The sequence below is a fragment of the Bufo gargarizans genome, chromosome 2, assembly GCF_014858855.1.
Source record: "Bufo gargarizans isolate SCDJY-AF-19 chromosome 2, ASM1485885v1, whole genome shotgun sequence".
NCBI lineage: Eukaryota > Metazoa > Chordata > Amphibia > Anura > Bufonidae > Bufo > Bufo gargarizans.
The window spans coordinates 579,240,719-579,253,739 of record NC_058081.1 but is presented as its reverse complement, the minus strand read 5'-3'; the positions used below and the strand labels follow the sequence as shown (position 1 = coordinate 579,253,739).

At 44.0% G+C, this 13,021-nt stretch overlaps 1 protein-coding gene across 2 annotated transcripts in view; it reads right to left on the bottom strand.

The window, feature by feature from the left end:
- KIRREL3 (kirre like nephrin family adhesion molecule 3) overlaps nucleotides 1–13,021 on the bottom strand; it is an 863,226-nt gene that overhangs the window by 97,364 nt on the left and 752,841 nt on the right. For both annotated transcript variants that reach the window (XM_044281769.1, XM_044281770.1), the window contains exon 8: nucleotides 971–1,119. In XM_044281769.1, the coding sequence (XP_044137704.1) occupies nucleotides 971–1,119 (149 nt within the window). The remainder of the gene's footprint in view (nucleotides 1–970; nucleotides 1,120–13,021) is intronic.

The window sequence follows — 13,021 nt, the reverse complement described above, 5'->3', positions numbered from 1 at the left end:
GATTTTCATCCCAGAAATCCGGAGAGAAAATCTGCAGTGTATCCACTATGTGTAAGCAGTGATGGGCAGTTCGCCCGCGAACACATGCGAGCTGCCATCTTAAATCACAAGTCCGGCGAGGCACAGGTAAGCCCTTACCTGTGCCGGCGCCGAGAGCCGCCGGGGGCCTTTATCGGGCTGTTCTCGGGACTGTCTGCTCCCGGTGACCGCATTTGTTTCAGACTGGCTCGCGGCTCAGGCACAGGTAAGGGCTTACCTGTGCATCGCCGGACTTGTGATTTAAGATGGCAGCCCACATGTGTTCGTGGGCGAACACGGCGAACTGGCCATCACTGTGTGTGAACATACCCTAACTTTCAAAATGCTTAAATTTACTTATCTGCTATTGACTGAGTTATATGATGTCTCACACTCCACTAACATCCACAGCAGCATTCATAATACTGCCATGGGGTAAATGCACACTGCAGTGCAGCTTATGCGGATTTTCATAAGGATTTCACTGCGTTTCCGCACCAAATCCGCATCAAAGTCCGTATGTGTTACTTGCTGATTTTGTTGTGGATTTTGATGTTTTGCAAAGGGTGAAGTCTGCTCAAACAATTGACAAGCTGCGCATTTCAAGATCTGTTTCCACGTGGATAATTTTCGCGCTGTGTACATGAGATTCTCAAAATCTCATCACCTTAGCTAGCACTGTATCACGCGGCAGATTTTACACATTAAAATACACGCGGAAAATCTGCACGTAATACGCACCATATGCATGTGGCTTAGCGTTTAGAAATAAATTCCTTTCCCCTCTGCCGTTACGTATGTCCCCTAAAAGTGGAACTGTTGTCTAATATCCCACAATGCAGTGCAGAACTATAAATACAGCTCTGGGTGTGACTGGAGTGTACAATCCTAAAATACGTAAAATAGTCAAAAAATGGTCTCTTTAAAGAGGGGGGGATGGGTAAATTCTTACAATAAACATCTACTGTTCTGCTGATGTTGGTGCTGCCCAGGGCATTGGTGACCTCGCAGGAAACCGGTTCTGAGAAGTAGGAGTAGTCGACCACCGTCTCATACGTTTCTTCCGTCAGTTCCTTCAGCAGTTGTCCACCTTTTGCCCACCTAAAAAACCACAACAGACAATGTGAGAGAAGGACGACGACAGATGTCACCACCACCCCTATCAGCGAAGCAACCAATAATTATAAATGAAAATATTTTTAAGGGCCATAAAGTTGAATTATTATATAATGAAAAGCTTTGCAAATTTCTAATACTTTTTCAAGAACTCTGCTTGCTTAGAACATTCACTGCTTACAGCCAGAAGCTGGGAATTCTTCCTGGCGGTCACGTAGTCCTATGGGCTTGTACAAGAATAAGTAATATTTGGAGATAAAACGCGTGCAACGACAGATATCTTATGTCAATTGTTCTCCCCCGCCCCCCCGCCAAAGATTCCATCGATGGGTTACCAGACTCCTCGTTGTCTGTTCCTGGGGTGCAGAATTGCACCGAGGATATCAGAGCCATTCTCCAGCTGCTCGGGGATAATGGAAGGAGAATGTTTGGAGGAGGAGAAGCAGTCGCAGCCATTGATAGGGGCAATTACACCCGTACATTCAGAGCTGGAGCCTCCATTAGCTGCTCATGTTATTTGATATTAGCTCAGAACATTGAGTCTTTAATGTCCGCACATTATAACATTCATTAGCCACGTGGCTACTGAGCACAATGCAGGAAATGAGAGCGCATTTATAAACCATTATAGCTGCCGAGCCCGAAACATCATAAGCAGTGAGTCTAGAGCCTGAAACAGTATACATTATGCTATAGACATTTGATATAACACTAACATAAGCTGCAGCGCAGCACACAGCATACTCCTGCTTCGGTCACTGCAAGCCACTAAGGCAATTAACCTATGGAAACCACGAGGACACAAGATCCATGCAGAATTGGCCAAGAAAGGTAAGCTGTCTGCTGAGCTACCTGCAGTGCAAGCATCTGACTGTCCTCAAGGGGGCAGTAGTTATAACCGATGCATAGAATATACAGTATATTGAGAAACTGAGCAGCAAGATGGTAATTAACAGAATGAAATATAAATCAAAATATATCAATATCTTACTGAATGTAGCAGGGGTGGCGAGGCGGCCAGCATTGCACAGGTTAATGCTTTCCCCCAGTTGTCGAAAGCGAGGCGTACTATCGGATAATTAGCACTCTTGTTAATGGCGATTAGCACTTCGCAGCTCCTCTCATAATGTTTAATTAAGAGACCTGCATGTTGAGATGCTAAACTGCGAGCACCTCTTATTTTTTTTTTTAAGGTATTGCAAACGGAAAACTGGTGAAAGTGACGTTAAAAGATGATTCTGACACATAAAATACCGGCTGCTTATCAGATATGGGGGAGCGCAGGTGACTGCCAAGACCGGTGGGGTTAGGAGAGAGGTTAGCCATCACCATTCCTGGGGTCCTGACCATGTGACATGATGATGTGAGTACAGGTCAATAAATCCATGCACATATGAACGGACGCTGCCTATGATAGTCAGTTTGGGGAATGGGAAGTGTGTAACGTCCAGGAACAAACCGTAAAAATGCGTACCCCCCAGGTTTGGGGTACTACACGTGGAATACGGACGACATACGGAGAGCAAAAAACACGGACCAAACACAGATTGTTCATGGACATCGTCACGGATGAACCATTGAGCAGCTTGTCATGAATGTCATCATGGATTTGTGAAAGAGGCCTAAGGTAGGGATAACTTTCACTAGGCAGTCTTAAATTATCACAGCAGCTCAGGTTGTAGAGGGAGTTGCAGAGAGAGCTGAGACTCTAGGTGTAATGGTAACGCCCCCGTTGCTCCTAGAGTCTGATTTGCATATATTACAACTTTATTTTTCTCAGCAATGTGGACACATATGAACATAGGACCAACACAGATGCCTTCAGGTGCCAAGCGCACATATAAAAGCTCAGACAGAGGGGGCACTACCATTCTTACATCTAGCTACTGTCTCTAATGAGAGAATGTCATCTGTGTATTTAATTAAAGGTCCTCTGATACCGTGCCTTAATAATATTGTTATGAAACTGTTATTATATATATGTGCCTGGTTGTCCAGCAGGTGGCAGTGTACCTGGCAGAGATCTTTAGTTAGAATGGAACTTACCATTCTACCCCTTCCCCTCCCTTTTGGGCAGAAGTGGGCTAGTCCTGTTTCCTACCAAGGGAGGGGTTGCAGGAAACTGTATGAAGAGTTGAGTTTTAGAGTCCAAAGGGACCAGACATGGCACAGTGAGGGGAGCGTTCCCTCCTCCTGCAGCAGGAGTCATCCAGGGGAAGCAGCTTGCAAAGCACCCCAACTCCTTGCAGTTCATAGACTGGGTATTACGAGCAGGTCAACAGCCAAAGGCACCCCACTCAGATATACCACCAGAAGTGCTAGAAAATCCAGTAACCAGACTGAAGCCAGAGATTAACACAGCAGCAGAGAGACAAAGCAAAGTATTCAGGTTTACCAGCCAGTTTACCCTTAGCCTGCTGGAGCCAAGAGAAAGATCAAGTATTGTTTAGATGACACGTGTTTATTGCAAGTAAAAACCGTTAAACTTCACCAAGTCTGGACTCTACTTACTCCACCAACTACAACTCCATTGTTGGAATAGGTCATGCATCATGCGTTCAGTAGGCGCGATCAGAATGATGCGGTGCTCAGCCAGGAACACCCCCCCTCCCCCTCCTATCTCTGTACCTGATTGGAGCAAAATAATAATTGTGAAGTGGTCTCAGCTGAGTAATGGGTTTATATGGTGGATAGCAACTCAGTGACTGCATTCCCTTGGATAAAGCTTAGGCGAAACGTACATCAAGGAGTTCTTCTCTCTCTTTCCCCCCTCCACGGGTACCAGGGTCAGTATGTTATGTGTCTGTGTTTGGTAATATCTGGTTTATACTGATACCACTTTGATTGCCACTAATGATATTTATTGAGATATTCCCAAGTTGGAGCCATTGTTTTGGACCAAAGTGTGTTTGGGATTTTTATATGTAAATTGGCAATCTTTGGCATAGGTATTAGACTCACATATTGTTCCATTGCTGACCCATCACAGATGATTGTACTGTATGCAATACTATTGGCACTTTAACATGTTTATTTTTTATTGTCAGGTACATACAATTACCTTTATTTACAGCCAGGTCCATGAATATTGGGACATTAACACAATTTTAACATTTTTGGCTCTATACACCACCACAATGGATTTAAAAATAAATTAACAAGATGTGCCTTAACTGCAGACTGTCATCTTTAATTTGAGGATATTTACATCCAAATCAGGTGAACGGTGTAGGAATTACAACAGTTTGCATATGTGCCTCCCACTTGTTAAGGGACCAAAAGTAATGGGACAGAATAATAATAAATCAAACTTTCACTTTTTAATACTTGGTCGCAAATCCTTTGCAGCCAATTACAGCCTGAAGTCTGGAACGCATAGACATCACCAGGCGCTGGGTTTCATCCCTGGTGATGCTCTGCCAGGCCTCTACTGCAGCTGTCTTCAGTTCCTGCTTGTTCTTGGGGCATTTTCCCTTCAGTTTTGTCTTCAGCAAGTGAAATGCATGCTCAATCGGATTCAGGTCAGGTGATTGACTTGGCCATTGCATAACATTCCACTTCTTTCCCTTAAAAAACTCTTTGGTTGCTTTTGGAGTATGCTTTGGGTCATTGTCCATCTGCACTGTGAAGCGCAGTCTAATGAGTTCTGAAGCATTTGGCTGAATAGGAGAAGATAATATTGCCCGAAACACTTCAGAATTCATCATGCTGCTTTTTTCAGCAGTCACATCATCAATAGATACAAGAGAACCAGTTCCATTGGCAGCCATACATGCCCACGCCATTACACTACCACCACCATGCTTCACTGATGAGGTGGTATGCTTAGGATCATGAGCAGTTCCTTTCCTTCTCCATACTCTTCTCTTCCCATCACTCTGGTACAAGTTGATCTTGGTCTCATCTGTCTATAGGATGTTGTTCCAGAACTGTGAAGGCTTTTTTAGATGTCGTTTGGCAAACTCTAATCTGGCCTTCCTGTTTTTGAGACTCACCAATGGTTTACATCTTTTGGTGAACCCTCTGTATTCACTCTGGTGAAGTTTTCTCTTGATTGTTGACTTTGACACACATACACCTACCTCCTGGAGAGAGAGTGTTCTTGATCTGGCCAACTGGTGTGAAGGGTGTTTTCTTCACCAGGGAAAGAATTCTTCGGTCATCCATTTCCGTGGTCTTCTGGGTCTTTTGGTGTTGCTGAGCTCACCGGTGCGTTCCTTCTTTCTTTTTAAGAATGTTTCAAACTGTTGTTTTGGCCACGCCTAATGTTTTTGCTATTTTTCTGACGGGTTTGTTTTGTTTTTTCAGCCTAATGATGGCTTGCTTCACGGATAGTGACCGCTCTTTGGATCTCATCTTGAGAAAGGACAGCAAAAGATTCCAAATGCAAATAGCACACTTGAATTGAACTCTGGACCTTTTATCTGCTCATTGTAATTGGGATAATGAGGGAATAAGGCCTCTTTCACACTTGCGTTGTCCGGATCCGGCGTGTACTCCACTTGCCGGAATTACACGCCGGATTCCGGAAAAACGCAAGTGTACTGAAAGCATTTGAAGACGGATCCATCTTCAAAATACTTTTTGTGTTACTAAGGCACCCAGGACGCTATTAAAGTCCTGGTTGCCATAGTAGGAGCGGGGGAGCGGTATACTTACAGTCCGCGCGGCTCCCGGGGCGCTCCAGAGTGACGTCAGAGCGCCCCATGCGCATGGATGACGTGCCATGCGATCACGTGATCCATGCGCTTGGGGCGCCCTGACGTCACTCTGGAGCGCCCCGGGAGCGGCACGGGCGGTAAGTATGCTGCTCCCCCGCTCCCCACTACACTTTACCATGGCTGCCAGGACTTTAGCGTCCCGGCAGCCATGGTAACCATTGAGAAAAAGCTAAACGTCGGATCCGGCAATGCGCCGAAACAACGTTTAGCTTAAGGCCGGATCCGGATCAATGCCTTTCAATGGGTATTCATTCCGGATCCGGCCTTGCGGCAAGTCTTCAGGATTTTTGTTTGGAGCAAAAAGCGCAGCATGCTGCAGTATTTTCTCCAGCCAAAAAACGTTCCGTTCCGGAACTGAAGACATCCTGATGCATCCTGAACGGATTTCACTCCATTCAGAATGCATTAGGATAATCCTGATCAGGATTCTTCCGGCATAGAGCCCCGACGACGGAACTCTATGCCGGAAGAAAAGAACGCAAGTGTGAAAGAGCCCTTACACACCTGGCCATGGAACAGATGAGAAACCAATTGTCCCATTACTTTTGGTCCCTTAACAGGTGGGAGGCACATATGCAAACTGTTGTAATTCCTGCACCGTTCACATGATTTGGATGTAAATACCCTTAAATTAAAGCTGACAGTATGCAGTTAAAGAACATCTTGTTAGTTTCATTTCAAATCCATTGTGGTGGTGTATAGAGCCAAAAATGTTAGAATTGTGTTGATGTCCCAATATTTATGGACCTGACTGTAGATGCTTTTTGCACTTGTGATACATGCTGACAATATCTGTGTAGGGGGGAATGCTGGTCTCATGGTTCTCACCCTCTGGTTTTATAATGTGTTTTTGTGATATTATGTCTTGATGCGATAATGTTCAAAATTGCTTATTTTTCTATACTACATGTGCGGTTTAGTTGGGTTGGTATATAGCATCTGGAATAAAGAAGCATATTTCTTCTACGTCTACTTTGGGGTGCTGTCTCCATGCTTTTGTTGTTCGGACTATGTGTTGCTCTGGGGTATTTGGACCTAAACTCCACTGTGCACCCTTTTGACACCATCATTTAGAGTGCTGTTCTTACCTGTTATATTGGGTACTGTAGCTCCTTACTGTGAAGCTCCTTAGTCAAGGCCCTCAAGGCTCCTTATTCTAAGGGCTCATGCACACGACCGTTGTTGTTTTGCTGTCCATTTTTCACGGACCCGAGTTTTTTTCTCTGATTTAAGGCCTCTTCTGTTCCGGAAACAGTAACTTATTAATTATCAAACACGAGCAATATGGGCTGGGCATAGCATTTCTACAGTATGGATCTGCAAAATACGGATGAAATACGGATGACATACGGATGTGTTCTGTGTGCGTTCTTTATTTTTTGCGGACCCATTGACTTGAATGAGGCCTCAGACCGTGATTTGTGGACAATAATAGGACATGCACTATTTTTGGGGGGAACAGAAATACGGAAACAGAATGCACACGGAGTACCTTCCGTTGCTTTTGCGGACCCATTAAAGTGAATGGTTCCACATACGGTCCGCAAAAAAAACTGAACCGAAGCGGAAAGAGAATACGTTCGTGTGCATGAGCCCTCAGGCTCATAATAATCAGCCCTGATATCTGAGGCTTCTCATTCTGCTGCTCTTTATATTGAGGCTTCTTAATCAGAAGCGCCATTCTCCTGGCTCGTAGATCTGAAGCTCCTTATTTTTCAGACCTCTGATCTGAGGCTCCTTATTATTCAGCTAATTATAGTTGGCATAAAGATCTGAGGCTCCTTATTCTTTGACCCTCGATTCTGTGGCTCCTTACTGATCAGCTATATAAATTTGACCCCTGGATCTGAGGCTGTGTATTCCTGGCACCAAATTCTGAAGCTCTTGGCCCTCAGTAAGGTTCCTTATATTTGTCTTCTTACACTGAAGCTTCTCACTCCTGGCCCTCATATATGAGGTTCCTTATATTATTATGGTTCATACTATTTGGATCTGAGACTCCTTATTCTAAGGTCTCGTTCACACGAATGTGTGCACCCCGTGGTCGTGTTGCGGCCCGCAAAATACGGGCCGCAATGCAGGAATACCATCCGTGTGCCAGCCGCAGCGGATCGTGGACCCATTCACTTAAATGGGTCTGCGATCCGGCCGTTCCGCAAAAAGATAGGACATGTTCTATCTTTTTGCGGAACGGAAGTATGGGACGAAACCCCACGGAAGCACTCTGTAGTGCTTCCGTAGGGTTCCGTTCCGTGCTTCCGTTCCGCACCATTCCGCATGTCCGGATTTGCGGACCCATTGAAGTGAATGGGTCCGCATCCGTGATGCGGAATGCACACGGAACGGTGCCCGTGTATTGCGGATCTGCAAATGCAGTCCGCGATACGGCAACAGGACATCTACGGTCGTGTGCAGGAGGCCTAAGGCTCAAAATACTTGGTCCTTGGATCTGAGGCACCTGTCTCTTGGTCCTCTAATCTGAAGCTCCTTATACTTATCCCTTGGATTTGAGGCTTTTTATTCTGCTGCTCCCTGTTCTTGGTCCTCGGATCTGTAGCTCCTTATACTCTGAGGCTGCATATTCTGCTGCTTCAGGAGATTATTACTTTGTGTAGCCAGGAAAATATTTTTCTTCTTCTTCAAACACCATTCATAATACATGAAGGCAGAATTCTTCTCATTAATTACTTCTAAAAATATTGTTGTTTTGACCTTGGGCTGCCTCCAGTGCACATGATATAATGAACACATATTGGTGGCAGCTTGAAGAATGTTTCGTAGTTCCCTGCAATCCGTTCCTCTCGCTTCTTATGACAATTGGAAGCACATATAAATTATAAAATGCACAAAAAGTAACAATGTCTGATGTGAAATTAATTGCATTGAGAACTGAGCGACTGTCCTGGCTGAGCTGGAATCTCATTTATAACAGTGCGGCGGTTGTGGTTGTACAATGCAAGTGCTGAGGCTGCGCTCAACATCACTCATAGTGCTTACTGAGGTGTCCTGGCTTAACCATCTGTTTCTTAATAACGAGAACAGAAATCTCAGTCCTGTATAAACTATATCACCCTATGTCCATGTGTTGTGTCCGATATTTCAGTTTAACCCCTCTGAAGTGCATAGAGCTCAGCTGCAATACCACACACACTTTCATACAGTGTTTGAAAAGTTATTTCTATCAGTGATTGTTGTGAGTAGAGATGAGCGAATCTCAGGTTATGGGAGGCAATACAGATCCGCACCGTTTCCGTTGATCCGTTTTGCATCCCATAGACTGCTATTATGACAGAATGAATAACGAGTGCCTCTAAAGGCATTCCGTTATGCATTCCATTATAGAATTGCGTTATGGTCCGTGGTAACGGAATCCATAACGCAATTCACCTTCTACCAGTAAACGAAGCGTGAACGAATTTCAAAACATGAAATTCGCTCATCTCTAATTGTGAGTCAAAACTAAGAGTGGCGCCTGCAGAGAGATAAGATATAATGGAAAGATTTACACCACTTCTGTGTTTTTGACCCACGTCTGGTTTGGGCTCAAAATCACTGATGGAAATAACTGACCAAAATACTGATCAAACATAGACTGTGAAAGAGGCCTAACCATCAAAGGTAAAAGTGTAACTGCCATTGTTTAATGTGTAGGGCAATTGATAATAAATATTTTTCAATTTACTTTATTTATTGATTTTTATAAAAAAAAATTATGAAGTTGTCTTTTGGGGGTGAGCTTCCTGTCTTCACTGTTCAGCGCAATCCTGCCCGTTAAAATGTGTCATAACCCCTATTTAATGTAAGATCATGTGAGAAACACACTTGTGTGCCATGTGATTCAGGACACATTAGGCATTAAAGGGGTTGTCCAGAGCTAACAAATCATGGCTGCTTTCTTCCAAAATCAGCACCATACCTATCCATGGATTGTGCATGGTATTAGAACTCCTGTCAGAGCATTCATCTCAGATGCATCACATGCGGTCTGTCTAGAATCTATCGGACGCCAGCTCTAACCTAGTACTATTCACAAATGAAGTGAGTGGGCGGAGCCTGACTAACATCTGTCAGGCTCCGCCCACCCACTTCATTTATGAATAGTAGTAGTAGGGAAGCGCTGGGGCCTGATAGACCCTGGAAACGCTCTGACATGGCCCAGCATAGTGACAGTGCCGGGCCCGTTACATGTGAGTGAAGACTGGGGGCAGTGGGGGACAATACTGGGGGCAGTGGGGGATATTGCTGGGGGCAGTGAGGGGCATTACTGGGAGCAGTGGGGGACATTACTGGGAGCAGTGGGGACATTATTCGGGCAGTGAGAGACATAACTAGGTGCAGTGGGGGACATAACTAGGTGCAGTGGGGGACATTACTGGGGGCAGTGGAAGGACACTACTCGGGGCACTATAGGGATATTACTATAGTACTATAGGTACATTAGTGGGGGGATACTATTATGACCAGAGACTAGGAGTGTAACGATTGCAGTCGCAGAGGGTGCGACCAGGCCCGGCCGCAAGATCTAGCGGCCTTCGGCGGTCTCTGGCGGTCTCTGGCATATGCCAGATCAAGCAATTCTGGTATCCTGTGCCTTTGCCCAAACTGAATACTGGAAGTCTAAATGCTAGTGTAGACGAGGCCTTACTAAAATAGACATGTCAGAAGAGGTTACAGGCCCCCGTGTGGCTTCAGTTAGGCAGTCACCCTTTACTCTGGAAGGTCTGGCAACAAGACAATCTGACATGATGGTAAGCTGCTTCTTCCAGGTGGTTGAACAGAAGACCACCTTCAAATCAAGATGGCCACCAGATACACGAAAGTTACTGTATATGGGGCTAACAAGGTAGAAGTTTGATATCCAACACCTAACAGTAGCGAGTAGAAAGAACTGATCAAGTCATATCAATGTCACATAAATTATAAGACTGTTGGTCGTCAGGGAATAACAGTTAGAATTATGTATTCGCACTTTGGTGATCTGATATATCTAAATGGATATAGGATTTTACCTGCAGTGGTTGCTGCAAGAGAGAAGTATGACCGGATCTGGTTCCCCCAGAAGATATAAGATTCCTGGTAGATAGAGAACTCTGGCCTACGGTGGTCTTCATAAATAAGTGATTGCCCTGACTGGACCTGGTCTTTACTTCCTTGTCTGCATCTGATATGGATGTGCGCAGATTCTCTTCTTTTAATGCTTCTTTCACACAGAAAAGAGGGGATAAACACAGGGAACATTTCCACCTTTACATTATTGATACTTTAGGGTTTTCAGCGTTTCAGCTATGAGAAAGGATTGTCCCTCATGAGATCAAATACAGCAGAGCGCGCCCGCTTCTGACTCGTCGTCTTTGTGCCAGTTCCCATAACAACATGAGACAGCGAGACGTGCAGGGCATATTCTCTCGTCGTAAGTCAGATAGAGGGGTCCCAGAGCGACGGCCCCTGGTTCATCGAGCCTCTGAAGTTACTAAAACTTCACAAACACAGAGGAATATGGTTACAATATACCTGGGATGGTCCTCTTAAAGGGGCAGGGAAATAAGCCACAATATCCTGCAGAGTGAAAACTATTGACTGTTATTATATCCCGAATAAAGACATTCATGTGAAGAGAAGAAATATGGGAGTCCCCATTTATATTAAAGAAAATATAAATGCCCCCCTATATTTATGGGAATAAAGGGGTTAGGAACAGGAAAAAAATGAATGTTGATGAAAGGAAATGTAAAAGGAGACAATAAAAAAAAACTAAAACATTTCAATTACTAAAACAGGAAGGTAACAAAGAAGCACTAAAAAACTATTAAGTAAAAAAAGAACATGTGAAAGATACATAAAGGCAGTAAAACTAACACTAAAATGTTCTTTTGTTATGTTAATGGTTATAAGTTTAAACCTGAAAGTGTTAGCCCTTCGAAGTGTGATGAGGGGGGAGTTTTAGAGGGTGATGAGAAGAAAGCAAATTTACTAAATATTTTTTTCTCCACTATATTCAGGGAGGAAATGTCAGATGAAATGCAGAGTGTCAAAATAAACTCCCCATTAAATGTGCCCTGTCTGACCCATGAAAAAGTGCAGCACCCTTTTAAAAAGATTGAAGTGATTTTCCAAGAGTTTTTTTATTGATGACGTTTTTATTGAACGATGGGAGTCCGACATTTGGGACCTCCACCGATCGGCTTTTTGAGAAGAAACTGGTGCTCACAGTAGCTCTACGGCCTTATCCAGCTTCGCTAGGCCATGTGATGTCACGTCCATCGTTCACATAGCCTAGGTGCAACTCAGCCCCATTGAAGTGAATGGGGCTGACCTGCGATACAATGTATGGCGCTGTGCTTGGTGAGCTGAGAGTGGGCCATTGTGCTACTTTAAGAGCCGGTGTCTTCTCAAACAGCTGAATGGCAGAGGTCAAAAATGTCGGATCCCTTATCCAGAATGATAAGTCATCAGTAAAAAAAAGCCACTGAAAAAAACCTTTAAAATAGACAAATCACTAGGTCCAGATGGAATACACCCCTGTATCCTAAGACAATTAATTAAAGTAATAGACAGACTCTTATTTCTGATATTTACAGGGATATTCTGGTTAGAGAAAGTCAGATAGAGGGGTCCCAGATATAGGGCCTACTGCTGGGATCCTCACCGATCACGAGACCAGGGACCCCCTACCCCATGTAGACCCCCTGAAATGGATGGAGTGGCTGGTGGGAAATGTGCGTTGTCGCTCTATTCATTTCTATGGGACTGCCGAAGATACAGCATGATTTAGCAGTGGCATTTTTCCCTCCCCTTCTCTATAGGGAAAAAAAGGCCTGAAAAAAAAAAAAACACCATCATTTACATGTTAAGAAAAATATGCCACTTAAAAAAGACATAAAAAATGCAAAAAATTCAAAAATTCAAAGGCTAATTCATGGAGGTTAGATTCACATTTTCTTGTGGCAGTTTTGCAGATTTTTATGCCATTTTTCTTTGGTGCATTTTTTGCTTTAAAATGCCAACTCCAGATGTTAGCTAAAAGTCTGTGGCAATGAAACGCAGGACACACATGCGTTTCATTTTTTCAAAGGGGGTGTGTTTTTTCAAGTCCATAGTGTTTTTCGTGGTTTTTTTTGTAATATAACAGGGCATTCATGTTTGCCTGCATTTTTTAAGCTGCAAAA